This window comes from Balaenoptera physalus (genome assembly GCF_965194825.1).
Source record: "Balaenoptera physalus genome assembly, chromosome: X".
Lineage (NCBI taxonomy): Eukaryota > Metazoa > Chordata > Mammalia > Artiodactyla > Balaenopteridae > Balaenoptera > Balaenoptera physalus.
In genome coordinates this window covers 129,618,858-129,646,449 of record NC_138903.1, presented here as the reverse complement: position 1 = coordinate 129,646,449, position 27,592 = coordinate 129,618,858, and the positions used below count along the sequence as shown (strand labels likewise).

Here is a 27,592-nt window from a genome sequence, read left to right as displayed (position 1 = left end):
GCAGGCGCACTCGCGCTCGGGGCCGGGGCGCCGGCCTCTGCGGCCGGCTGCGGCCGCATCGGGCAGGTTGCCCGGGTTTACGACGCGAGACAGGCGGCGGGGGCGGCCGAAACCTGTCATCGTCGCCCCGGAGCGGCTGCGCTGGGGCAAAAATGCTGCCGCCCGGCGGGGGCCTGCTCTGGCTTGGCCTGGTCCTGGGCTCCGTCTGCGCCTCTGTCGGATCCGCGGCGCCGGGCAACTCGGCCACAGGTGCCTCCGGCGCCCTCGCCCACACTGCGGTGCTCCCTCCCTACTTCCCTGCCTACCTCCATCCTTAACTCCCTCGCTCCCTCCCTCCTACCATTCCTTCTTCCATCGATCCTTCCTCCCCTCCCTCCCTCCCACCCACCCACCATCCTTCCCTCCCACCCACCCACCATCCTTCCCTCCCTCCCTCTTTTTTCTCTCCCTCCCTCATCCAGGCTTGAGGCCATGGCCAAAGCCTAACCCTCCCACCCCGGACTGGGGCTTCTTCTGTGCACCCACTCCCACCCTCCCTGGCTTAGCTGGCTGGGCTGTCAAGGTGCTGGGGCCAGCCTTGGACCTCTGGGTACCCTAGCACCTACCCCGGGTGGGGGTTGGGTGTCAGTGCAGGTGATCTCACTGAAGCCCCTCCTTCCTGTGCAGATGCTCTGAATGTCCTTCTAATCATCGTGGATGACCTACGCCCCTCCCTGGGTTGTTACGGGGACAAGCTCATAAGGTCCCCAAACATGGACCAGCTGGCCTCCCACAGCCTCCTCTTCCAGAATGCCTTTGCCCAGGTATGTCTGGGCACCTCTGGGTGTGCCTCGTGCACTGAGGGTTGGGGGATGGTACTCATTGTGCCAGACGTCTCTTTAGTAGAGGGGAGCACAGTTTGGAAAATGGCGGCTGAGAAAACCTGGTTGTCCACTGGCAAGGAAGCTTGTGCCTTTCAGGGGTGCTTCTCCTTGGGTGGAGGGTGTGCCCTGGTATACTGTGTTCAGGCTGGTCCTGCCCACCTTTCTTCCCCCAACTGGGGATTGCCTGGTGCTGAGAAGGAGGGGATGCTGCCACAGCGGCCCTCCTTCCTGTGCCCCTTCATGGGGCCGCTCCCTAGACCTTTGCTTGCTCCGGGCACCCGTGAGACGCCATCATGCAGAAGGACACAGTCATCTGCTGGATGGAGGGGCTGCGGCCTTCCTCTCTCGGGGAAGACTTCTTGCTGGCGGCTGGGTGAGGCCCAACTCCTGCTGGTTGGCTTTGAGATCTGCATGACTCAGCCGCCAAGCTGTTAGCCGAGGACCTGGGAGGTTGCCTGGTTACCTTTTAGCTCCCAGACTTTGTTTTCCTCTGAGGACGTGTCCCTCTGCTTCTGCCCCCTACCAGCAAGCCGTGTGCGCCCCGAGCCGCGTGTCCTTCCTCACCGGGAGGAGACCAGACACTACCCGCCTGTATGACTTCAACTCCTACTGGAGGGCACACTCTGGAAACTTCTCCACCATCCCCCAGTACTTCAAGGAGAATGGCTACGTGACCATGTCGGTTGGAAAAGTCTTTCATCCTGGTACTGCGTGCTCCTCAGAGTCTGGGTTCTCTCCATCTTCGTGTCTGAGGACTGGGGTCCCCTCCTGGGGCTGGGGCTCGGTGGACACCTTGTTAGTCACTGCCCCCTTTGTCCAGGATATTATTTCTCAGCTTGGCTTTGTGTTCTCACCGAAAGTGAAAAAGGGTAGAAGGGCTTTTTCTTCCTTTTGGAAACCAGTCATGGTGCTGCTTGGTTCCTTTGGCTGCGTGGGGGGAAGGAAGGGCACTGGCTGGGGGGGGAGGGGGAGCGTTGGCTGCGAGTCCAGCTCTGCGCCTGACCCCTGTAACCCAGGGTCCCTGGCAGTGAAGTGAGACCAGGGCAGCTCTGCTGACTTGCCCAGTGAAGAGGCTGCAATTTGGCAGGGGTTGCCTGCCCACTGTCTGTGAATTAGGTCAGAAAGAGGAGGGTAAGCTGGTACCCAGGGTCTCTAGGGTGCCAGGGGCAACCCAGTCCTGACCTTCAACACTGCCAGCTAAACTGGTTCTCTTTAATGCCAGAATGAGAACGCTGAAGCAGAGAGTTTAAAACTTTTCTGTTTTTAACTTGAAGTAAGGCATGATTATTTGACAGAAAGTTGGGGGAGAAAAAGGGAAGTATAAACTAAAGAATATAAATTGGGAATTCCCTGGCAGTCCAGTGGTTAGGACTCAGCGCTTTCACGGCTGAGGGCCCGGGTTAAATCCCTGGTCGGGAACTAAGACCCCGCAAGCTTCGCAGTGCGGCAGAAAAGAGAAAAAAAAAAAAAAGAATGTAAATTGCTTGTATTTGCACCACTAAGGAGAGCTGTATTGTGGTGATGTCCCCTGGTTCTGGGCATATTATTTTTCTGATTTGAGATTTTCCTGGATATACAACTTTATATTGTGGAAGGCAGCTGTGCTCAGCACTATACCAGCAGTGATGCGCAGCTGTATTGTGAGTGTTGTAGACATAAACGTTTTCCCGCATGGTGACGCTTCGTGCCGTCATTTTTAACGGCAGCACAGTGGTCTAACAGAGACATGTACTGTAGTTTAGCCCCACTTGTTTTCAGGTCTCTGTGCCGCATTCCGCCAGGATGAGCACCTCTGGAGGCAGAGTGAACCGCTGATGGGCAGTGGCACCTAGTCCCAGTTCTGCCACTTCTTAGGTGTGCATGGGACCCGGGGCAAATCGTTCAACCTCTTCGAGCCTCCGATTCCTCCTCTGGGAAGCTAGAGTGGCAGCTGCCTTGATTGCCTTCCCAGGGGAGCATCCCAGGGCAGCGTGGGGTGGGGTGCCTTGAGAGCCCAAGCTCTGTCCCGAGAAGCGCTTACCATGAGGGGCCGCAAAGTTGGGCCCAGTTTGGAAGGCAGATCTGTCAGGCTGTGGGGCCGAAAGGTCGCCAGCAAGTGCAAGTAGAACTTTCTGCAGTGGGTGCTCACATCTTGACCCTCTGGCCTGAGCACAGCTGGAGAGAGAGATGAAAGGAGCAAACACAGCAGAGGGGAGATCGTGCTTCAGGAAGGGAGGCCTCCCGAGGCCCGAGGCCCGAGGGGTGGCGCCTGGCCTCCTTACCCCTGATAATTAGATTGTGGGGTTGTCTTAGCCGGAGAGCAAACACTTTGCCTGCAGCCCTCCTGGAGACACATTTTTCAAGCGGGTCTTTGTTCTCAAGACCCTGCTGTGTCGGGGAGGGGCCTCCTTGAGGCTGACGGCAGCCACCTTGATTGAGTGCCGGGCGCCTGCTGGATGCTGTGCCGAGTGCCCCCGTAGTCCTCTCCCCAGCAGCAGGCAAGGTGGGCTTTCTCATCGGCGTCATTTCCCAAGGAGGAAACCGAGGCTCGCGGAGCGTGCCCGAGATTGCACGGGCACGCGGGGCAGCGCAGGGGTTTGGACCAGGTCCGTCAGCCCGCTCTGCGCTCCCACTGTGCCCGCGGGGTTGAGAAGCCCTCCGCCCGCCGCCCCTTCGCCTCCAGTCCTGCCTCGCCAGGTGCTCGCCATTGGAGTCCCCGTGTGTCCCCATGCTGGCGACGCCCTTCTCCCGCGGCGCTGCCCACGCTACCCTCTCAGCTCCTCCCGGCTCATCTGCACAGGCGGTCCCTCCCTCCAGAGCCCTCGCTGCCAGCCCTCCCCGACCCACGTCCCCTCTGTGCCCGGGGCTCCTTCACTCACACAGCACTTCTCCTCTCCAGACAGCTGGCAGTCCTTCCTCGGTGTCGCACGTTGTTATTTTGTCTTCCCAGGTAGACTGTAAACGACCGAGCTCAGGGATGGGTTTCTGCGTCATGAAAGAGCACTGAACCTGGCGTCCTAAGGCAGTGTCAGGGGTTCGAACCCCGGCCTCCTCGTCTCGTGTCTGGTTGGCATCCGGCAAGGCACCCCCCTTCGCGGAGCCTCCCCTTGCCCAGCCAGCCCTGGTTGTGCCCCTGCCTCTGCCGCCTCCTTTGTAGGGTGGGGAGAGGTGCCAGCAAGGGCTCTTTGGGGCTGGGTCAGGGGCTCAGTACTCAGATAGAAGCCCAGAGGGTCGGTTTTCGTGGGGACTTCTCATCATCTGGCCTAGGCTCCTGATTTTATAGATGAGGAAACTGAGGCCAAAAGAAGGGGATGGCCCTTTCCCACTTGTGTGCAAAGTGTACATTTTGGTGGGGGAGGGCACTGAAGGACTCGCCATGCTTTAGTTAATGACTTTCCTTCTTTTTCTCCCTCAAGGAGTATCTTCCAATCATAGTGATGATTCTCCTTATAGCTGGTCTGTTCCACCTTATCATCCCTCCTCTGAAAAGTATGAAAACACCAAGGTAAGGCCATGCAAGGGGTACTGCTCTGAGGGGAACCTCTTCTTCCCTGTCTAGCAAATCAAGGTTAACTATTGCGTGTGCAGCATGCGCGTCCTTGCCAGCTGGTTCTGTGGTGGGCTTTGTGGGTTTGGTTTGTGATCATGAGCTGACAGAGATGACTGTTGGGATCTTTAGCATTAGGTCCAGCGGAGAGGTGGCTGCATTTTAGAAGCTGGCAGGGATGCCTCGCTCTAGAAGCTTATGCTCTAGTGTGCAAGACTCACTTAATGGCTCCTTCGTGCTCACTCTGGATAAGGCTCTGTGCAGAGGGTTCGTTATCGGAGATGCCGAGACATGGAAGGACGAAGAGAGACCTGTGCTCTAAGCACCTCAGCCCAGATTGGGAGAAAGGCTTTCTGTCTATCTGTCTGTCTGTCTGTCTATCTTGGGCCTAATGGATGTGTTCAGATGCTGAGACCTTTGATAGGGGCTTTAAAATTTTAAAGCATTATGAAAAAAAGGAATCTATAAGGAAACTTAATCTCGGTTCAGAGGAGCCCCCAATGTATAAATGCAACTCAAACTTACATTTAAGAAATTCAGGAAAACAGCTGGAGCACTGAGAAATGACATGTTTCTCAGAGGATTTTAGAGCCACCGTGTGGAGAAGGGTGTGGATTTGGGGAGGTTGGTGGGGTGCAGAAGAGTGTTCTAAATTCATGACAACTTTCATTTCAGAATACAGTGAAAGCCAGCGGGCTCTGGCCTTTGGCTTGTGGCTTGAGTATTAAGAGAATGAGATCGGAAGACCCCATCTCAATCCTTCTGTTCCCTGAAATCATCTTGCTACTTTTAGTAGCCTCACAAATGCCAGGTCCCTGTCCCCATCTCCCACATCATTCTCAAGACGGTGGGTCTGACTGCACCAGATCCCTGGCGGTGCTGCAGACCGTGTGAACGTGAGCAGGTACTGGGAGGCAGATGGCGGCTGCCCTGCCCAGGGCGGTGTGGACAGGGCAGACCTGTGAAAGGGTGCTCCTCGGTGAGATGGGGCAGCAGCTGCCGCTGCCTCTGGCTGTTTGTGAGGTAGAAGTCATGGTCAAAACTGAAATTGGCCTTGTGGCCGACGTGGCCACTTTAGGAAATGAAGCGGTAGGTTCCATCCTGTGCACGGTGTAGCTGAGGATCTGGAAACTCCATGAGCTGTCACTTCATCTAGTGAACTGTGGCCCTGTCACTTATAAGCTTTAGTCTGTTTTTGAAATTGAAAACAGATTTTTTTTTCCTTTCCCTAATGACTAATGATGTTAAGTATGTTTACATGTGCTTATTGGCCATTTGTATATCTTCTTTGGGGAAATATCTATTCAAGTCCTTTGTCTACGTTTTTTTATTGTTGAATTGGAGACAGATTTTTTTTTGATCGTTAGTTTACTTCGGTTTCCTTTAATTAATTATGACCTAGAGACAGAGGATGAACAACAAGAAGCTAACTAAGTTCTGGTGGATTTCTGGCCTCTGCCTGGAAAAGAAGAAACACGTTTCTGTTTTACTTCTACTTCTATGTGCCCGTGTAGTCTGGGTGACTGATACTTAATGTGCTCGAAATATAAAGGTTAAATCCACTGTGTGGAACTTTCATGACTTCTGTTTCTTGCATTTAAAAAGCTGACTTTGTATGTTTTGTTTTGAAAGACCTGTAGGGGACCAGACGGAGAACTCCATGCCAACCTGCTGTGCCCTGTGGATGTGGCAGATGTGCCCGAGGGCACCCTGCCTGACAAGCAGAGCACCGAGCAAGCCATATGGTTGTTGGGAAAGATGAAAACATCTGCCAGTCCTTTCTTCCTGGCTGTGGGCTATCATAAGCCGCACATCCCCTTCAGATACCCCAAGGTGAAGAGCTGGCTGAGGGCTGATCCAGCACAGCTGTGACAGCTGTGTCATAGTGAAGGTGGCCACGTCCTGCCGTCCCTGGTCACCAGGGACGCCTGATGGCACTAGTATACTCAGTGGTATGAAGATGGGTTTCAGAGGTCAAGGCTAAGAAGTAGGCTTAGGACACGTAAGAATCTTGTTAGAAACGCTTGGCTTCTACTTCCTCCACTGGAGGGTTTTTCCCTAGAAGTCAGTGAGTAATGTTGGGTTGGCTAGTGAGTCATCACGAGAAGGGATGCAGAGCTGGCCACCAAAGTCTGCAGTAAGTGGCGGTCCTTGGTACACAATTCCAGGAGATGTGAAGCCCTCTTCAGTAACTGCCTTTCCCCCTGAGCCCTGAAACACAGGGCACCACGTGGCTTGTTGGAGGCTCGAATCCTGCACTTGCGTGTGTATCATTTAGAGTATGTAGTCTCTTCTTTTTCAGAATATTTTTCAGTTTTTTCCTATCACGTTTTCCCCGGGCCTGAGCAGCCCACCCTTTTGACTTTGCAAAGCATGCCCGTCACTTGCGATGGGCGTGGAGACCAGAGATGTGCTCTTTGATGCTGTGAGTGTCGCGCTTTGATTGGCCCAGGGGATCTCGCCTTCCTAGCAGGAGCTGTCAGCCCCCTTGATGGAGTGAGGCCAACTTCTGTCTCTCGTGCAGAAGGAGTTAACCTAGCAGGCCTGACTGTGATCCGTTGAAAGGCCTGCTCGTGAGGTTGGCCCTTGGCCTGGCCTCTGGGAACCTGGATCTCGGGAGTGTTCCCACCATTCCCAGAACTGCCAAGTGGCTCCCTAGGCCTGAAGTGTTCACGGAAACCCCTCCTTTCCTGCTTCGAGTCTGGCATTTTGATCTGTGCGGGCAGAGGGTGCCTGCGTGACCAGCCCCAGTAAAAATCCTGGGTGCTGAGGCTTTCACGAGCCTCTGCTTCCCTGGCAGCAGCGTTGCACACATGCTGTCACACAGCTTGTTGCTGGTGGAATTGCGCGCATCCTGTGTGATTTCACCGGGGGAGGACTCTGGCAGCCTGTGCCTGGTTTCCCCCAGATACCCCCTGTGACAGTCCCCTTTGCTGACTGTGGCTGGTATCCTTTCGCTGCAGTAATTGCAGCCGTGAGTAGGGCTGTGTGTGGACTCCTGTGTGCTCTCCCAGTGAATTTCTGAGCGTGAGGGTGATTTGGAGAACTGGCCACACCTCTGCACACCTTTTCTAGTTGGAGGGGAGGTGGCGACAGGAAGAGGAGGGCATCGGTCTCTATGAGGGAAGAGAGCTGTCGCTGCTCGGTTTGTAGGAAACCAGTCGAATGATTTCATTGCCACTGGCATCTCGTGAGAGTGACTCGCAAGTGGGGGAGATACCTGTGTGAACGCATCGCAGGCTTAGAGAAGAGGCAGCGTAAACACCAGTAGAGGCCCAGCCTTGTGCCTTTGCCAGAAGAGTGACAGCCTGGTGGCTTTGTGTGCTTTTCCCCCAAGGAATTTCAGAAGCTGTATCCCTTGGAGAACATCACCCTGGCTCCTGATCCCCAGGTCCCTGCCGGCCTCCCTCCTGTGGCCTACAACCCCTGGATGGATATCAGGCGGCGGGAGGATGTCCAAGCCTTAAACCTCAGCGTGCCCTACGGCCCGATTCCCGCCGACTTTCAGGTATCAAGGACGGATTTGGGGGAAGTATTGGGCACTTATGGCATGATGTCACGAGTGATGGTGCTTTTCTCAGTGGACATGCTCCGTCCCTTGTGTCTTGCTGAGAACTTTCTCTGTGTGAGGCGGCCTGTGGAGCACCGGGGCTGGGGCAAACGTGCTGGGTGGATAGAGTCTCCCCTTCAGCATCTCCGCTTCCAAAGAAGGGGGCGTCTGGAGATCTGGGGACTCGCGGGCTGTGGGCCCGGCATGGGGAGGAGCCCTGGGTGACCCTCACTAACTGATAGGAGATGCTGTTGAATCCAGGTGACAGTCTGTCAGGTGTAGGGTGGTTGGCGACTCCTGTGCCACCCAGAACTCTCAGTTTGCTGGTTCTGGCGGGTCCCCTGTGGGAAAGCCGACACGGGCATCCATTACTCTCAGGAGGTGGCTTGGTGAGCGGGGCCTTGGCGCAGAGGGAGCTGGGGCACCAACACGGCCAGCGCCGTCCAGCTGCAGTGTCTGGGGTCCGTTTGCCGTGACGTGGAGGTGACTCGTCAGCCCCGCTCTCCCTGGCGTGCAGAGCACACGCTGAGCAACACTCTTTCCAGAATATTCCACACGCAGCCCTGCCTTTCTGTTAGCACGTGAACACTCCAGCAGCCCGTCTACAGGGGAAGGAAGAGGACAGCGTTTTCACAGTGCTTCCTGGGCCGTCTACATCAGAATCCCCACGAGGGCTTGTTAGAAGCACGGCATCCTGGTCCCACTCAGAGTCGGAGTTGGAGGCTGGGAGTGGGGCCCGAGAACCTGCATTTCCAAAAACACACACCTGGTGATTCTAACGCAGGCAGAAGTTTGAGAACCGCTGCCGTAGGGTACGGGTCGAGACAAAACAAAACCAGACAGACTGCCCAGGTGTCTCTTGCTCTCTGGCCCCTGTGTTCGGACGGCAAGGGTTTGGGCGAGGAGGGCTGCGCATCCCTGCGTCTCGGGTGGCAGTGGTGAGAGTTTGAGAAGCAGCGGGCTCGTCGGTCTGTTGGGTTCCTACTTCCCCCCGCAGGGGTTCTGAGAGCGAGGTTTGCTGGAGTTGCAGCTCCGAGGCTGCGCCTGGACATCGCGTTAGTGACAGTCACTCCCGATGACCCTTTAAATTTCGGACTGCACACCAGGAAGGGTGCTCAGCATTTTGTGTGTGCTCTTTGGTCCCCGTGGGACCCTAGCGGGGGGCCTGCTCTCTCTGTAGTCCGGGTAAGGACACCAGAGACTTGCCCAGATCACACGGTTATTGCGGAGGAGCGCCCCCTGGGAGGTGTGATGCCAGAGCCCCTGCGTTTGTTTCGTTGGCTCTGACCAGTCTAGGTCCGAATTCCAGTTACCCCACACCAGCTGCATGGCTGCTGACGAGTCATCCTATCTCCCTGAGCCTCGGTGTCCTCATCTGCAAAATCGACACAAGATGGGGGAAGGTTTTCCGCGATGACAGCTGCTCTGGAGGTTTTCAGCGGGGACCACGGTGAACGTGTGGGGTGTCTAGGACAGTGTCGGCTGCACGGCGAGGGTGCCTTCCCCGCCCCCGCGATTGTGTCAGCCCCTCCTCTCACCACACCCACTGGCGGTGTAGCTGCCCAGTTGGACACACAGGTTCACAGTGTGACCCAGAGGACCTCCCTGGTGTACTCGTGTGCTGATCCTCGCCCCACATTCACCTTGCACTTGGCCCTGCTCATCATCTGCCTGCAGCTCTGGGTCTTGAGCCTCTGGGTTCCGTGCCCCCTTCAGCCGTCAGCCCTCTAACTCAGTGCCGCGTGCGTGAGCCTGGGGCCACGTGGGGATCGCCGGTGTGTGGCCCCCTCTCCCCGTGTCCAGCTCCCCTCTGGGCTTTGCTCCCTCCCTGGATAGCTGAGGCCCCGTGGCCGGTCACTTACTCTTCCTGCCAGCTCCTGAGCACGCGCGTCCCTTTATCCTCATCCTGACTGCAATACCCTGACCACAGGACAGTCTGGCCACCCTGTCTGCTCTCAAGCCCGCGTCCTGAGGCAGGGACATGCTCGCATGCCCAGTCCTCTGCTCGGCTCCCTCTTGCCCTCTGCAGCTGTGCTGAACCCTCACCACTCCCCTCCAGCCCCTCACGTCCCTCTGCCCCCGCGCCCTCCTCCCCCCTGCCCCCCCGCCCTTCTGCCCCGTCTCTCAGCAGATGACTGTACTTCCTGTTTCAGAGGCAGAGGCTGGTTGCCAGTCTGAGGAAGGGGAAGGCACAGGCTGAACGTGGGTACACATCCTGGCTGTGCCCCTTGCCAGCTGTGTGTCTCTAGGCAAGTTAATCAACCTCTCGGAGCCTCGGAGTCCTCCTGTGTAAGATGGAAGTGGTAATGCTCACCTTCTGGGGTGGTTCGGAGGATCAGATGGCACCCAGCAGGTACTTGGTAAACGGGAGCTGTAAATAACCTCCCTCACTTGTAGCCAGAATTGTGCGTGCCTGTGTGCTGAGCTTGTGGCCTTCTCCCTGGTCTCAGAAGAAGAGCTGCAGGGACTCGGCCCCTCCCTACCCCGTTCCCCCTCCTTGCCGTCTCCTCCCAACTTCCGTCCAGCCTCTACATCCGCTGCCATCCATCCCATCTTCAGAAGTACTGCCTCCCTGGCCCCTGCCTGTTTCTTCCCCTTCCTGCTCCTTCGCCTGCCCTCCACGGGAGAATGAGTGCGACGTGGTCTGTTCTGGCTGCGTCTGTGGCCTCACTGTCCTTTCATCCTTCGTCCACCTCTGTGCGGCCTTCTGCCTCCCCATCCCACTAAGCGTTCTCTCATCTGGGTCAACCCTGATCTTGCTGGCAAATAAAATCCATCCTCGAGGGTCCTGACCTTCCCTGAATCCCTGCTGCTCTCTCACTGTTGAGAGAGCTACGCCTTCTGGAAATGTCTGCTTCCTGGGCTTCCTTTCCAAGCCTCCTGGGCCCCCTCCACTGCAGTCCCCAGGGCAAGCCCCTCGTTCTGTGTCTGCCGCTTAGGAGGTGCTGCTCTCCGGGGTCAAGCCCGGGCCCCCCCACCACCGTGTTGTTTATGCTCTTCGTCCCCAGCCCTGCCCGCTGAGCCTGCTGTGGATGAGCCCCGGAACCACGTCTCCAGCCCCACGCTCCTGATTCCAGACGTGTCTGTCCACTGCTTGCTAGAGGCCCCGTGTGGCTGCACCGCCATTCCTGCTCTTCCTTTCCTCCTCCTCCTCCTGTGCCCCCCGCCCCCTCCGTGCCACTGAACCGTGCTGCCAGCCTAACAAGAAGCCTGGAGTTCCCCTTGGAGTCCTCAGCTCCTTTCCCTGCTTACTCCTTCCCCTCCCCCGCTCCTACCCCGTCTCCCTAAATTCCTCTTGCTCCTCCAGCACGACTCTGGGGGCCACCGCAGTGGTCTGGTCTTGGTTTGTCGCTTCAACGAGCGACCGTGGAGCCTGCCCCGTGCGCGCAGCGCTGATCTAGTGCTGGTTCCCCTCGAGCCCCTGGTGTCTGCTCCGGGCTCTCGGTGGGGGACCCTCATTCACCTGCAGCCCAGATTGTGTCACTTCCTCTCCTGGGGTGACCTCGGTGCCTTCGTTGGCCTCCAACCCGAGACCTCCACTCCTTGGATGGGCCCTCTGGGTCCGTACCATCTGGCCGTGACCTGCCCTTTCAGCGTCCTGTCCTGCTCCCCGGCCCTCCCGTGTGACTCTCCAGCCACACTGGCCAGCTTGCTGGCCCAAAATGCGCCCTGGCCTGCGGAGACTCCCCACTGTTCCACGCGCTGCAGCCCCTGCTTAGGGCATCCGCCCCCCGCTTGTCTGACTGCCAGCTCCTCTCCTCAAATGCTAACTCCTCTGTGAAGCCTCCCCCGATTTCCCCAGGCCGACTCGAGGACTCATTCTCTAGGGTCGTCCCTGGGCCCCGCCGGTAACGCGCCTTTTCTTGTCTCCATGCCTGTCCTCACTGGACGGGTGGCTCAGTGAGGTTGACGACCACATCTGCTGCTTCTCTTGTCTCCAGGGGCCCGCAGAGGAAGGAAGGCGTACCCTTGACTAGTACACAGCCATCCTGACAGGTATCTTTGGTCCCCAGGAGGACCGAAGTTCCCCAAGTTACAGACTGGAGACTTTTATCTACCAGAAGGTAGAAGTAGCCAGGGTTCAGCATAATCCTTCTAGAAGGTTAGATGGATAGCCATTGTCTTCACCACCTGGGGAGAGGGGGCGAGTCTCATGACTGTTCTCGCCCCGGGTCCGGCTGACAGGACTGGCTGGGACACACGGACGCTGGGGCTGGTCTGATCGCCCGGCAGCTCCCTCGCTTCTCCCCTGTGGCAGGGGTAGGGGACTCATCTTTTTCTTTAAGATTTGTGAACAAGGCGGGGGAAGAGTCAGCCCAGCAGAGGCTGTGGCTCTTTCACGGAGCCTGTCTGCTCCGGAAGCCGCTCTGGGGTTGAGGGTCCGTGGAGGGTGTGCTGCTCTCCCTCCTCCGCCACCGTTCTCCTGCCTGTGGGCAGTTTGTTGGGAAGGAGGCGCGCGTGCCAGCCACAGGCTGTGAGGGAAGCGGCTGCCATCTGCTGGGTTACGAAGAGCTCAGGGGAGAGGCCCACTCACGGCCGTTGTTAGAGTTGAGGTGCGTCCCTCAGAAAGATCCGTGGAAGTCCTGACCCCCAGGGCCTCAGAATGTGGCCTTGTTTGGAAATAGGGTCATTGCAGGTGTGACTGGTCAGGATGAGGTCATGCTGCTGTGGGGTGGGCCCTGAGCCAGTATGGCTGGGGTCCTTATGAGAAGAAGTGCCAAGGATTGTGGCCACCACCAGAAGCTAGAACGTTCCTCCCCTGGAGCCTTCAGAGAGGCTCTGCCGACACCTTGAGTTCAGACTTCTGGCTTCCAGAACTGGGAGGCGATCTGTCTCTGTTGTTTTAAGCCACCAAGTCTGTCATACTTTGTTAGAGCGGCCCAGGAAATGAATACAGCTATATGGTATCTTTGGTGTGACCCTCAGCAGACTTTGGAAGGCTGAGGGGTCAGTTTCTGTGTACATGGTTGTCTCCTGGGACCCGCAAGAGTATGTGAAGGAGACAGAAAGGAATAGTAAGTGGCACATCCATGTGCTGTGATCTGAGCCCTAAAGTGAAAACTGATTTGCTTAGCAAAGAATCCTCCTTGTGGACGTGCGGGTTTCGCTGTGGCTGTACAAGGGGCGGGGGTGAGATGGCAGGGGAACGGGTGTTCCGTTTTGGCTAAGAAGGTCATCAAGGGCACCCGAGGGCTGGGGCTTTAACTTGCAGTCACTCTCATTCTTCTTCTTCTTCTTTAAATTGCAGCGGAAAATCCGCCAGAGCTACTTTGCCTGTGTTTCGTATTTGGATACGCAGGTTGGCCACCTTTTGAGTGCTCTGGACGATCTTCAGCTGGCGAGCAGCACGATTGTGGCGCTTACCTCGGATCACGGTAAGCGTTTTGAAATGCCCGGGTGAGTCGCTCAAAGCATCTGACCTTTTCTGTGAAAACTTTCCTAGACTGCCTGAAATAGGTGTGTATTCTCTTTTGTGAATCAGCAGTGCCCTGAGTCTGGAGTCTTGGGTGCTTTTACGGCCACCTTGTTAGCCCTGGGACTTCTTTCCATGGAAGCGGGCCCTCTTTTGGGTCAAAGAAGCATCTTGGGGGCTTGGGTGGTGGAGCTGGGTGGGTGGGGGGACCTTGTAGTAACTGTTGTTTCTTGGTGAGCCCAGCGGGAGCCGTCCATTTGTGTGGGGAGCCCCTTTAACCCATTTCTAACCTAGAGGGTTGCAGGACTTCTGGTTTCTCTTACGAAGATCCAGAACAATCCTGGCAGAGCCCAACAAGGCCCTCAGACCCGACTTACCCCTTCCTCCCCCAGCCCCGCTGTCCTCTCTGCCAGGAGCCTGGGGTTCACAACTCTGTGTCTCTTCTAAGGCAGTTTCTCACTTCTTCCAAAAGTGGAAACATCTTTTTAAAAAAATTCTTTTTAATTTTTGCCCCAGTTATCCTCCCTCACCCCCGAACTGTTCTGAAGCCAGTCTCAGTGGTTCAGTTTTCTGAACAGTATTTCTAACAAATTTGGCTCTTTTGAAGTTTAACCACACTACCGTCATCCTACCTAGAAACAGGAAAACAGTTTTTTAATGTCGTCGAATATGAAGTGGGACAATGTTAGATCATAGCCTGTGCTCACTGTAACAAGAAAGAAGTGTACAGAGCACATCATGTAGGGCCAGAGCACCCTGCCCTTTATCCCACCTGCCCAGAGCTAACTGGTGCTGACAGATCCGGGGTCCATCTGCCTGCCTTCAGTCGTGCATATACATGGGGCTATATGTCATGAGTGTGCATGTGCGTAACGTGTCGTCGTGGAACGTGGCAGGATTGATTGTGCTTGTGTCCTGTTTTGTTCCCTGGCTTGTTTTTTCCACTTAATGTCATAGACACTTCTCCGTGTCATTTCTCACAGGCCTACCTTGCACCTTGTAAAGACCCATATTGTTTTGTTAAGTGTGGAGGTGTAATTTTTCACAGTTTGCCTAATGATCTGCCATCCCCTTCCGGACCTTAGTCTCAGCGCCCAGTTTTCTCCACCAGTGCTTCCACAGTCCACTGCACCCCCGTGAAGGCAGGGTCACTCGGAGCTCGCTTTGGCGCGGAGGCAGCTGTAGCTGATTACAAATGGCCTTTCTCAAAGGGCCCTCCTGGGACTGCCTACATCCGAACCACAGAAGCCTTCTTGAACCCATGCACAGCAGCTTTTTGTAGTTTGGGTTATTTTTTTAATACGAAATACTTAACATACAATCTCTTTTATATTTTTTATATCAAAAAGGGCACTCAAACATGAAGTGATTGGAAAGTTCCATCTTGGGGTATTCAAGCTATCTTTTGCTTTAAATGAGGGTTGGGGGTGGTTTTTAATCAAGGTTAAGGATCTGGAATCAGAAGTTATATTTTCTTGGTCCGTGGTATGTCTTAAAAATTGAAAAAGATACTATTTTTAAAAGTTGAGCGATTGTGCCACAGTTTCACAGCTCCTGTTTTGGTGGTACGCGCCCTCTAGACGATCAGGTTTTGCTTCCTCTGGCTTTAACAACAGGGAATGAAATGGTGTCTAACTGAAATGAGCAAGCCACGAGGTGATTATTCTTTTTCTGTCATTCTGTGTGCTTTTTATGAACCAGGGTGGGCTCTAGGCGAACACGGAGAATGGGCCAAATACAGCAATTTTGACGTCACTACTCGCGTGCCCCTGGTGTTCTATGTTCCGGGAAGGACGGCTCCGCTTCCGGCGGCAGGCGACAAGCTTTTCCCATACCTCGACCCTTTTGATTCCATCTCAGAATCAGTGGAGCCAGGTATGAACATTCAGGAGTGATGCTGCTTGATCTGGCCTTCCTGTGCGCGGAAGGGGAGTGGCAGGCCCAGAGCTAACGAGTATGGCCCCTGTCCACAGGGGCTTGGAGAGGGGGAGGGACAGAGGAGCAGCTGGCACCCCCAGGATGGGGAGGGCTGTCGCAGAGGTGACGGCAGTGTGCTCTGAGCGCAGAGGAGGGGCTAGCCGACTCCACTGGGGCGGGGGCTGCCTGCTTACCGGTGAGCAGAACTCCGTTACCTGCTCACTTCTGGCCGGGACTCAGGCCTCTGTGCGGGAGACGTTTGCCAGCTCAGCAGCATCTCCATCTGCTGAAGCACCGGCTCTGTCAAATCAGTGCTTCTGCTTTTGCCGTCCCCAGGAGTGAAGGGCAAGTTTACTTTGACCTCCGTGTCTCAGTCCTCCCAAGCTGGTCCTCTCCAGGTAGCGTCAGGCCCCTGGTTATCCTGGTCTTTGTCTTCCAAAAAGCTCCAGTTTGAGAAAACACTTCCGGAAACATCAGCTGGACAAGATGGCCATCGCTGCCACGGGGGTCGGCCTGTGGGTTCTCTGTGAGTTGTCTCCTGACTCGATCTGCTCAGTGCAGAGATGAGTCGTGTACTTCAGGTGGCATTTGCTCTTTTTGGAGTGCTTTTGCTGTGAACTCTACTAAACCAGGTTGCCCCCTTTCGGGACTTCTGCATTTAATCCATCTTGTTAACGTCTAAATCCTGCACTTTCTATTGATTCTTGTTTAAATTTTTCTTGGTTCTGGCCCATCATTCTGGCCTTTCTGGATCTTCCCGAGTTTGTTTTCTACGGCCCAATTTTCTTTTCCACACATTTGAGTTCTGTGTGCTGCATGCACTGTCTTCTTTCATGTCACTGATAAAAATGTTAAACAGTTTCAGGGCATGATTATAGCCCTTTATTTGCTGGGAGAAATCTTCTGACAGGTTGAGAATCCTTTTTGAAACTTCAGTTGGGAGGTGTTCAGATTGTAAATTCATGTAACTGCAGTCATCCTGCTTATTTCCAAATTTTATCTCGAGCCTGTATGTCTTCCCTGATCTGTGGACTTGGATTTCCAACAGCCTGTCCCAGTTGGCCAGTCTAACGTGCCCAAAGCTGAACGTTTGACCTTTGACCTTAAGCCTTTCTTTTGACGCTCTTCCCCGTCTCAGGAAATGGCAGTAGTCGCCCAGGCCACAAAACCACGGGGCCATCGGCCCCTGTCTTTCTGTCATAGTCTGTACGCGATTCGTGGTGTGTCAGCAAGCCTGTCACTCTCCATTCAGAATATGTCCACACCACTTCCCCCCCACCCGACTGTCACCACCATGGACCACACTGCCACCATCTCTTGCTAAACTCTCCTTGCTTGTGACCTTGATCCCTGGAGTTTTTCCTCAGTGATCCTGATTTTAACAGCCGCAGTGAGCCTGATAAAACCCAAGTCAGGTGGTGTCACAGCCCTGCTCTGGGGCTCCTACACTCCTGTGTCAAGTCTTGAGTAAAACGTCCTTACAGTGGCCGACAAGGCCTGTCGTCCTCTGGGACCCCACATCTCCCTGACCTTGTCTCTTTCAAGCATCCGGGGCGGCTGTCTTGCACAACGACCCACGACCTGGATTTGTCTGATTGCTTCCTCGGGACTAGATGCAGGGTAAACACTTTGGACGCGTGCACACATGTGAGGTTGTGGCTCCAGCCGAATCCCATTGGGGGCACTTCATGGCGGCTTGTGCCATTATTAGCGATGCCAAGCTTGACGGCCTGGTTAAGGCGGTTGTGTCAGCCAGGTCTTGCCCTTGTAAAGGTATCTTTTAAAAAAGCTTTCTTCACCTTTTTTCTTTTTATTTTACTTACAAACCAAATGCGTCAGAAATAAAATTGAGCCGTATAGAGCAAGCTCTTAAAGATCCAGAAAGGCTAGAATGATGGCCCAAGGTCACAATAAATTTTAACAGGAGTCAATATAAAGTGTAGGATTTAGACTTTAAAGATAAATCACCCATAATGAGATACCATTTCACACCCATTAGAACGGCTGTTATCAAAACAAACAGCAAACAACAGTACTGGCAAGGGTGTGGAGAAATTGGAGCCCTCAGACATTGCCGGTGGGAATGTAAAATGGTACAGTCACTGTGGAAAAGAGTTTGGTGGTTCCTCAAAAGGTTAAACATAGAATGGTCGTGTGGCTCGGCAGTTCCACTCCTAGGTATATAGCCCACAGAATTGAAAACAGGCATTCAAAGAGAAACGTGTAGAAGAATGTTCATAGCGTTAATTAATAGCCAAAAGGTGGGAGTAACCCGAGTGTCTATTGACAGATGAATGAATAAGCAAAACGTGGCGTGCCCATACAATGGGATATCATTCAGCCTTAAAGGGAAGGAAACTCTGACATGTGCTACGACATGGGTGGACTCTCTGAAGACATGATGCTAAGTGAAAGAAGCCAGGCACAAAAGGACACATACTCTTGTGATTCCACTTCTATGAGGTGCCTAGAGTAGTCAACACAGAGAGACAGAAAGTAGCAGGGTGGGTGCCAGGAGCTGGGGGGTGGCGACGGGGAGCTGTGCAAGGTGAAGAGAGTTCTGTGATGGATGGTGGGGCTGTACTTAACGCCACCGACCCGGACACTAAAAAATGGTTAAGGTGATAAACTTTATGTCGTGTGTATTTTACAACAATAAAAGGGCGATGGATCAAGTGCAGACTTCCAAAAAGGAGTGATCCGCGGGGTGATGCTATGAGGCTCGGAATAGCCTGTCCTCAACAGACTTCTCCCCAGCGGTCTGGGCCTCCACCGATGACCCTTGCCTGAATCACTTAAACACTGGTGGGTCCTAAATTCAAATCGTGTTTAAAAGTGTCAACAGGCTGAGGGCACCGTCATTCTGCCCTGCTATCGGGTGAGGTGCCGAGTCGGCTTTGTTCCTAAAACTCTTGGGCTAAGAATAAATGCTGTAAAAGAACAGAAGTCGGCGTGTAGGGCCTGGGCACGCGCTCTGCTCGAGCAGCCTGGCTGCAGCGGGCTTCTGCGCTGTAACCCCCTCCGCCGGGCTGCTTCCTCTTTCAGGCCGGCAAGCCGGGGACCTCGTGGAACTGCTCTCTCTCTTCCCCACGCTCACGGGACTTGCAGGGCTGCGCGTCCCTCCTCGCTGCCCCATCCCCTCGTTTCACGTGGAGCTGTGCCGAGAAGGCCGGAACCTTCTGAAGCATTTTCAGGTCCGTGACTCGGAAGAAGACCCCTACATCCATGGTAATCCCCGTGAGTTGGTGGCCTATAGCCAGTACCCCCGGCCTGCAGACTCTCCTCAGTGGAATTCTGACAAGCCGAGTTTAAAAGATATAAAGGTCATGGGCTATTCCATACGCACAGTAGACTATAGGTATACTGTGTGGGTTGGCTTCAATCCCCGGGAATTTCTGGCTAACTTTTCAGACGTCCATGCAGGGGAACTGTATTTTGTAGCTTCTGACCCTTGGCAGGATCACAATATGTATAATGACTCCCAAGGTGGAGCCCTTCCCCGATCATTGACGCCTTGAGTTTTGCCAACCGCACAGGGCATATATAACGCGCTCCCGTCCAGCTGGTGAGAGAAGGAATTAGACTGGTTATTTCGTGATTACCTATAATATTGGAAGCAACTCCAGGGGTAGGCAGTCAAAACATGCATCAACAATTTGGCCTAAGAATACGTAACAGCCGAAACTTTTGATTTGTCTTTATAATTGGTAATTGGACTGGGCTGAACCTCTTCTTTCCTTTTTTTTGGAACAGTCATAGCTTATTTGTTGAATGAATAAGTACAGAGTGAGCAAACTAAAATTGTCATAACTTTAGCTATCAAGACCATAATAACTGAACATAACACTGTACTCAAGAAATACTTTAAGTATTTGTGAAATTTAGTGCATTTCGAAAAGCAACCACATGTCAAATTAGGTTTGACACAAAGTTCCTAGTTCTTTTGTTTATAATTTAATAATATATCTTATTTAGCCCAATATATTCAAAATATTATATCAACATGTAATCTAGGTTTCTTTTTAAAATGTAAAGTTAAATAATAATGCTAGATGCCAGTGCCTTAAAGTCTAGCTTCAGTTTTTCTAAGATGGCAAATTTTCTAATCCAAAAATAAAATATGCATGAAGTGATTAATATGGAATTTCTGCATCAAATAATAAATAATGCTCACTAAACTAGAGGCGTGAGATGTATGAGAAATTCAGTTAAAATTTTTCAGAGACTTTCTGGCCCAAACAATAATTTGTTAGCAAGTAATATGACCTTTGAACCCAAAGGCATCTATTAAAAGGCATCTTTATTCACAGTGGAAAATAGTTAAAGGCATAACTATCCATGAATTGAGTCATTCAAAACCATTAGTGTTCTCGTTCTCTAGAGGTGGTTGGTTGCAAACATCCATTTATCCAGGAGACAGGAAATAGTCTACTTTTCAAGTGCTGATTAAAGACAACATTAATTTTGTTAAATTCTAAATTATTTTGAGAACTGTGAAAACTTTTCATTAATATAATATTAGGTGATTTCTAATCCCCCAGAATGTGGTTCTATGTTCCCTAAATAGGAAAGTAACCAGAAAGGCAGGTGGTAGTAATAAGCTTAGCCTACGTCATCTTAAAAATGATGGAATATTCACAGGTCATATTCACCACACGTTGAAGTTGATTAATTATCAGTAGTCACCAGAAGAGTCAAGCACTCTCTTAATAAACATCTAATGTAGTCCTGTATCAAAGTAACTTTTAGTAATTCTTTGTTTACAAGTGCTGCTTTGGTGTTTAAATATTTGTGAAACAAAGTACGGCAAATTAAGTTACTGCACTGTGTTAAATTGTAAACAAAAAGGCAAGATATTATAAGATTACTTCAAATCAGTAAAATTTCAAATACAGATTTATTTATTTATTTTTTTACTAATTAGCCTACAGTGGAGGCATATATGGTAACACAACAATCTTCTAAGCGATTAAGTGACTTAGTGTTCTGGCAACGATATCTGCTTGAGGAGTGGAGGGCCCTATTCCTCTCTCCTGATCCCGAAGCTCGAGTCTCTTCTGGGAAGCCTCAGCTTTGTAGATGGTTTCCGTCAGCCTTTTCTTTCTCCTTCTTCATCCTATCCTCTTTATCACTTACATCACTTCCACTAAGAATTTTACAATCTGGTCAAATTCCTCATGATGTATTTTCAGCGTATTTAGCTTCATCTCCTACTGCACGGTTACAACGAGAAGTTTTCACCCAGGCTTTTATTTTGCATTCCTGGTTGACTATTATATGTACACTTCATCATTTTTTTCTCTCTTTATTTCTTGAAGCACAGTTTCAGTATCAAGAATCTCCAAATTCTACTCTTGCGGAAGGCGTAATTTGAACCGTGCCAGAGAGAGCAAGGTGACATGCGTTCTGGCCATCACTCACCCACATGACCGAAGCCACAGCCGGGGCTGGGTCTGCTTTGGGGTGTTTCGCGTGTAGATCTGGCTCTGCTGGAAGTGCTTCTGTGTCCTCTTTTCTCCGCGAGGGCGTAGCCTCAGAATGCTTCCTCTCTCCTTAGGTTTTAGCTTTTCTTGGCCTCCCTTTACGAATCTCTCCTTTTAGAAGCGCGGCTGCATTTCACGTTCAGGGGCGTGCTCTTCTAAATCATCTCACGGGCGACGGTCGCTTTTTGTGTTTTTGACACTGAACCCAATTTAGAGCCACTTGTGCACGTCTGCAGCGTTCATTGGGATGAGCGGCTGCTCTCTGGTTTTCACACTTCAAAGCCAACCACATTCCTTTTCTTGACTCGGCTTTGAGAAACCACATCTTCGTTGCATCACGTAACTTTTCTCTGATCCTGCTGAGCTGGACACATTTTATTGATGGTTCTCGAGTCACTCTTTGTAGACTTGAGCCAGGGGTTCTTTTATGCAGTTTAGTTGAAACCCGGACCAGTGATCTCAGAAATTTTGAGTGGCCCTAATTCAGTGGCTCAGAAACACGAGGGTGCAGCAGGAGCACCCCAAGGGCTGCTGCTGGGTCCTGCCTGCAGAGCTTCTGCTTCAGGGTGTCTGGGCTGGGGCCTGAGAGGCTGCACTTCAGACACATCACACTGCTCCTCCAAAGAGCGCACTTGAAAACCACTGCCCCTAGGCATGTGCTGACCAGTAGCCACTACGCACATGTGACTATTTAAATTTCAGTTAATTAAAATGAAATAAACATTTCAAAAGCAGAATCTCTGTCACGCTTGCGATATTTCATGTGCTCAAGAGCCAGTGTGCGTCGTGGCTACCGTATCGGACAGCACCGATCTACAACCTTTCCGTTGTGCCAGAAAGTGGACTGAACGGAGCTGCCCTAGATTAACTCTGGGCTGATCCACCCGGCTGTTGGCAGGTTCCTCCTATGGGCTGATTCTCTACTCTGTTTGCCCACGAAGACTTGTCCGGTAGTGAGCCACATACGTTTGGTTTAAGCTTAGCGCAGGGAGTTCCCTCTGGCAATCGGTCTCTTCCCCTCCACTCCCACCGCCATCATCCTAGCCCTTCGCACCTCCTTCCCACGTAGTTTACCTCCCCCTCCTCTTTCCTCCCCTGCTCCCAAAGAATCCATGTGTCTTCCTGAAATCCTTCTTTGGTCCTGCCCTTTAAGAACACCGTTAGTGCCTACTACTGGGTCTACACAGACCTCCGCTGAGCAGTCAGAGTCTTCCCTGACTCCACAAAGCCCCTTTCCTCGGCTGACCAGTTTGCACGCTGGTCCCTGACTGTCCCTTGCCGATCCCTGCCTCCCTGCCCACCCTTAGGTTGTCCCCTCCTCCCTTCACCACCCATCCACCCATCCATCCATCCATCCGTCCATCCATCCATCCATCCATCCATCCATCCATGATCACTCTGCACCGCCCGCTCCCATGCCCCCACTTCCGAGAGGCTGAGGGGTTTGAACTCTCTAGATTGCATCATGGGATGAAATGAACATCGCTGAGGAATCTTGTGGGCACCTTACTTTAAAAGTATTTTTTTCTGATTGTAGAATTAACGTGTTAATTTTAGAAAAATTGGAAAACACAAATGTAGTAAAAGGTAAGAAAATGCGTCAGTATTTTACACCAAAAGAGTCACTTAATATCTTGTCTTTTTGGGGCTGTAAATTTTTTACACTGTTACGATCATACCGTGTGCTGTATCGTGCAATTTTATATTCCTATTTTTTCACTGTTACATGTGGTTATTACAGGTTTTTGCAAAGATACTTTGTACTGGTGGTAGTATATTTTATTGTGTAATTTCATCATAATTTACTTAACCTTCTTTCAGTTATTGGGAATTTAGTCAATTTCCAAATTTGCAGTATTGTAAATAATGTTGTGATGAGCAACTTTGTGAATAAAATGATTTTGTGTACTTCACATTACTCCCATAGGACGGGCTCTCAGTGCCAAATTACCAAAAGCATCTTGATTTCAGTCCTTGCCCCACTCTCCTGCTTCCTTAAGGTAGTAAAACTGAAAATAAAGCAAACAAGCGTACAGATTATACAAACCTTAAAAACAAACAAAAACCCTAACCCCCAGAATAATAGGTGAAAGTGGCATCCTCTGTGAGCTTTGAATTCTTTGCTTATTAATGACCTTGATCACTGTTCTCTCTGTACGATTGTTGGGCATTTGTATTTCTAGTTGTGTGAATTTGCCTTTAAATTTTAGGTTTCGCTTTTATAAGTAATCAAACAAATTGCTCTTTTCCTACGTGATTTTTTTCCTGTCTTTTCCTAGTAAACATGGAGACCCCTGCCAATCTAGAGATTTAATAAATATTCATATTCCTTAGCTTTTCTTGTGGTTGGTTTTTATACTTAATTTACCCTGTCTCTCCACCCCATTATCAGAATAGTATATACTCATCTTGTAAAATTTGGAAGACGCAGGAAGTGGTGAGGATGAACAGAAGCGCGCCTCCAGAACGTGGCCACCGCTGCCGTGGGGACATCGCTTTCTGCTCTTTCTCCTGCCCACGTCCATGTGCACAGATATGGACACATTCACCTTGACATAGCTCACATCTACCACGTAGAATCCCGTGTCCAGCTGTTTTGGTCTAAAGTAACGTTAGCCTGCTTTTTCATGTTGTTGACAGTTCTTGGTTAGCAGTTGTCATGACTGCACCACCATTCCTACATTAACCTTTTTTTTTGACCGAAATTCTCAAATTTTTGTACACATTTTTAAAAAATTGTGGTAAAATACACATAACATCAAATTTACCATCTCACGCGTTATTACGTGTACAGTTCTGTGGCGTTAAGCACAGTCACATCACAGTGTTATGCCGCTGTTGCCAGCATCCATCCTCAGAACTCTTCCTCTTGCAAAACCAAAACTCTGTCCCCATCCAACAGTCACTCCCCATTCTTCCTCTCTCCCAGCCCCTGGTAGCCACCATTCTACTTTCTGTCTCTCTGAACTTGACTACTTTACAAACCTCATATAAGTGAAATCACACACTTATTTGCATTTTGTGTCTGGCTTCTTTCACTTAGAATATCCACTAGGTTCACCCATGCCGTAGCAGGTGTCTGAATGTCCTTCCTTTTTAAGGCTGAATAATGTTCCATGGTGTGGATAGACTGCATTGTTTATTCATTCATCCCAGATGGGCACTTGGGGAGTTTCTGCCCTTAGGCTATCGCAAATAATGCTGTTCTGAACATGGGTGTACAAATACCTGTTCGAGTGTCTGCTTTTAATTCTTCTGGGCAGATACCCAGCCCATGCTCATCTCTAATCACTTAAAAATGGTGGGGAGGGGGCTTCCCTGGTGGCGCAGTGGTTAAGAACCCGCCTGCCAGTGCAGGGGGCACGGGTTCGAGCCCTGGTCCGGGAAGATCCCACATGCCACGGAGCAACAAAGCCCGTGCGCCACAACTACTGAGCCTGCGCTCTAGAGCCCGTGAGCCACAACTACTGAAGCCTGTGTGCCACAACTACTGAAGCCCACGTGCCTAGAGCCCGTGCTCCACAACAAGAGAAGCCACTGCAATGAAAAGCCCACGCACCGCAATGAAGAGCGGCCCCCGCTTGCCGCAACTAGAGAAAGCCCATGCACAGCAACAAAGACCCAATGCGACCAAAAATAAATAATAAATAAATTTAAAAAAAAATGGTGGGGAGTGTGCTGAGAGATGAGCAAGGTGACTCGCCCCGGCTACAGAGGGCAGGATTTCTCTGAACTCTAGCAAGGGGCTGGCCCTTCCCCCTCAGGCCAACCTCAGTGATGCCTGCCAGGCGCCCCAGCTGTCATAGCTCACTGTGTGAGAATTTGGGGGTACACGTTCCTAAATGAGGCTCAGCGCCTTCTCCTTGCCCAAGTCCAGCCTGCAGGTTATAGCTCCTCTGAGGAGTCTCAAGTTCTGGCCTGGGCTCGGGTGTTGGGCTAGAACCCAGCTGCCCACTTCGGCCTCCACCCAGGGTCTCTTTGGGCCTTAGGTACAGCCCGTTGTGGTTGAACCTGCTCTCAGCCTAGCCCCTTCCCACCCCGATGCCCTCGGTGTCCCCTTGGCTCTTCTGGGCAGTCTCTCTCTTCTGTGAACGAGACCTTGAAGCCGAGAGGGCTGTCACTGATTGGGGCCCTCGGGTCAGCCGCACTGTTGCTGTGACGCTCAGAGCCCTCACTGCTGTCGGGACTTGCCCTCCACGTGCTACTGAAGCTCGTGCTGGTGTCTCTCTCATTTACCTACCTGCTGGGGCAGAGGCTGCCTTCCTGTCGAGCGTCTGATGTGGTGGGGAGCCCACCTTCAAGGGCTTTTCTTTGGGACAGAGTTTCCTGCCCAAGAGCCCTGGCAGCCAATGGCACCAGTCACCGGAGGGTATCCTTGTTTGGCTCTGGATTCCGGACGATGGTTTTAGGCCTCTGATGGGGACGAGTCCAGGCTGGAGGAAACAAACGTGGCTTGGGTTGGCTCTGAATGAGGTGTCTGGAAGACCACCTGCGGGTGCCCGCACAGGATCACAGGAGGAGCAGAGACCCCCTGCCGGGGGGAACAAAGCCACGAGGTCTAGTGTACTTGGCACTTGCTAGGAAGCAAGAGTTAGGATGTGGACAAAGAGAGGGGCAAAGGCCAAGGGTTAATAACCACTTTTGCTTCTTCCTGCCTGTGACAGGGACTGTGTGATTTATGCTGGAAAGACGGTTTGCAGCAGGACCGAGGCTGGCATTTACAAAACCCTTGTCCTAATTTATCGTCGTTCCGAGTGTGTTTTGGAAAGAACCTTTTGCAGGTGATTTATATTCAAAACTCATTATTTACTTAACAGGTTCTATCAATTAATCTCTTCCACACTATTGAAAAGGTGGCCTTGTATGTGTGTTAAGTGCAGCATGAGTTATTGTATGAATAAATCATATACATTTGCCATTATCAGTGTGTGAAATTCTTGCTGCTACTTCAGGACTGCTCGCTGCTGCCTTAAAATATCAATAAATGGAGGCCTTTAGCAGATCTTAGTGCCGCAGTCCAGGTGCGCAGCCGGGTGAGGGCAGCGCAGGTGCGCCGTGGGATGGGTGCAGGAGCCGGGTTCATGGTGGTAAGGGTGAGTTACACCGGAGCGTAGAAGCACCTTTCCGCGTGGTGATACTTCTCCCGGCTTGCCCTGCAGTTAGAGACTCCCCAGAAAGGAGGAAGTAGGGTGGCCAGTCAGGTGAGCCTCTGTTTAGGGAGACCAGATACGCAATAACGATCGCTTAGAGGAGGGCTGACTTGTCTTCTCGAAGAAAATGGGTGAGTTCCTGGGGTCCCAACTGGAAAAGTCATCACTCAGTACCTTGACTTAAAAGTGCCTTGGTGAGGCTTGCCTCGCGGATGGCCTTCAGTGAAGATTTGGAAGGTCTTTGGGGGTGAAATTGAGGATACTGGAAGACACATCATCCATTTCCAAGTGGGTCAGGACAGGCTGGATGGATTGGGTGACCCTAAGCAGGTGAAGTATGTCCCATGTATTTATTTGCTGGCTTGTTTACTGTGACCAGGTAATACATATGTGCGGTACAAAGTTTAAAAGGCACAGACGTGTGTGCAATGAAGAGTCATTTTCTCTTCCATCCCGTCCTCAGCCCCCCCCCCGCTGTCCCCTGAGGCAAGCATGGTTACAGATTTCTTGTGAAATGGTGAAATTTGAGAAGGATAAACGTAGTTAGTCCTAACAGAGGGGGTGGGGGCCCAGATCCAAGGTGCTGGGTTGGGGGGTGACCCAAGAAAGCAGTCACACAGGCAAACCTTCAGCATTTTGGCCAGCAGCTTGGTACGGAGACCTGGTGTGACATAGCTGCGGGCTACATAAATGGGCGTCCAGGAGGAGGGAGGTGGTCACCCCACGGCCAGCCAGCACCTGGAGAATCATGTTTAGCCGGGGACCTGGAGCGGTCACGGAAATGTGGACCAACAAAAGACCCAGCATGTCCTGTGAGGCAAACAGCTGAAGGAGGAATGTTCAACTTGGGAGACAAATGACTTGGGAGCAGGCGGAGGGGGGCGATGGGGAGCAGTGCAGGGCACTGTCTTGAAATCTCTGCAGAAGCATCATGCGAAAGTGAGACTGGACACGCTAGCTAATGGGCCCAAAGGAAGAAGCAGCACTGACGCTGCAGGGAGACAGATGGCGGCTCAGTGGAAGGCTGAACTCTCCAACAGCGACTCCGGGTTGCAAGAGCTTGCTTCTAGGTGTGGTGAGCTCTCTGTCACCTGAGGTATGTAAGCAACACCTAGGCCGGTGGTTCTCAACGGGGGCAATTCTGCCTTCGGGGATATTTGGCAATGTCTAGAGTCACCTTTGGTTGTCACAACTGGGGCCAGGGTGCTGGCATTGAGTGGGGAGAGGCCAGGGCTGATAGGACGCATGCACAGGACAAAACCCAGCAGGCCCCCCCCGGGCAGGAGTGCTGAGGTCCAGAGACCCTGGCAGGCAATCATTTGCCGGAGCAGGACTAACTCCCAAAACCCCTTCTGTCTCTGACCCTTTTATGATTTGGGGAATACACACTCAATTATTAAAATAATGTGCTGACTATATAAGGGGAGTGGCCCTTTGCAAATAACGCTGAAAAAAATCTTTCAGGAGGGCAAGGAGCTTTCAAATACAGATGAAGATTTTCAAACAAAAAAAGTTTCTCTAGTAGTAATTGATTGAATTTCTTCTTTCTTCCTGTCCAGAGAGATTTTTCCCATCTCAGTTTTCTCTCTGATCACAGAGGAGTTATATATACTAGGTAATTTATTTTAAAAAATAAGATTGGATTCCTCCCTTATTGTGAAAGTATTTACATATTCATCACAGAAAAATT

General features: G+C 51.9%; 1 protein-coding gene across 21 annotated transcripts; it reads left to right on the top strand.

Annotated features, from left to right (window-relative positions):
• Window positions 1–25,673, top strand: IDS (iduronate 2-sulfatase). Of its 21 annotated transcripts, none has more exons than XM_082445780.1 (11): window positions 1–249; window positions 667–803; window positions 1,390–1,567; window positions 4,259–4,347; window positions 6,022–6,222; window positions 7,727–7,897; window positions 13,188–13,314; window positions 15,054–15,227; window positions 15,606–15,795; window positions 18,315–18,463; window positions 20,593–23,085. In XM_082445780.1, exons 1-11 carry the CDS (start codon window positions 153–155, stop codon window positions 20,745–20,747), a joined length of 1,668 nt encoding a protein of 555 aa, XP_082301906.1. In that variant the 5' UTR covers window positions 1–152; the 3' UTR covers window positions 20,748–23,085. The 21 variants fall into 21 exon arrangements, with proteins under 21 accessions (XP_082301906.1, XP_082301907.1, XP_082301915.1 ...); XM_082445789.1 differs by lacking the exon at window positions 20,593–23,085 and adding an exon at window positions 25,417–25,442 and having other exon boundaries at window positions 18–249; XM_082445778.1 differs by having other exon boundaries at window positions 18–249; window positions 20,588–23,085.
• Window positions 25,674–27,592: the final 1,919 nt, after the last annotated feature.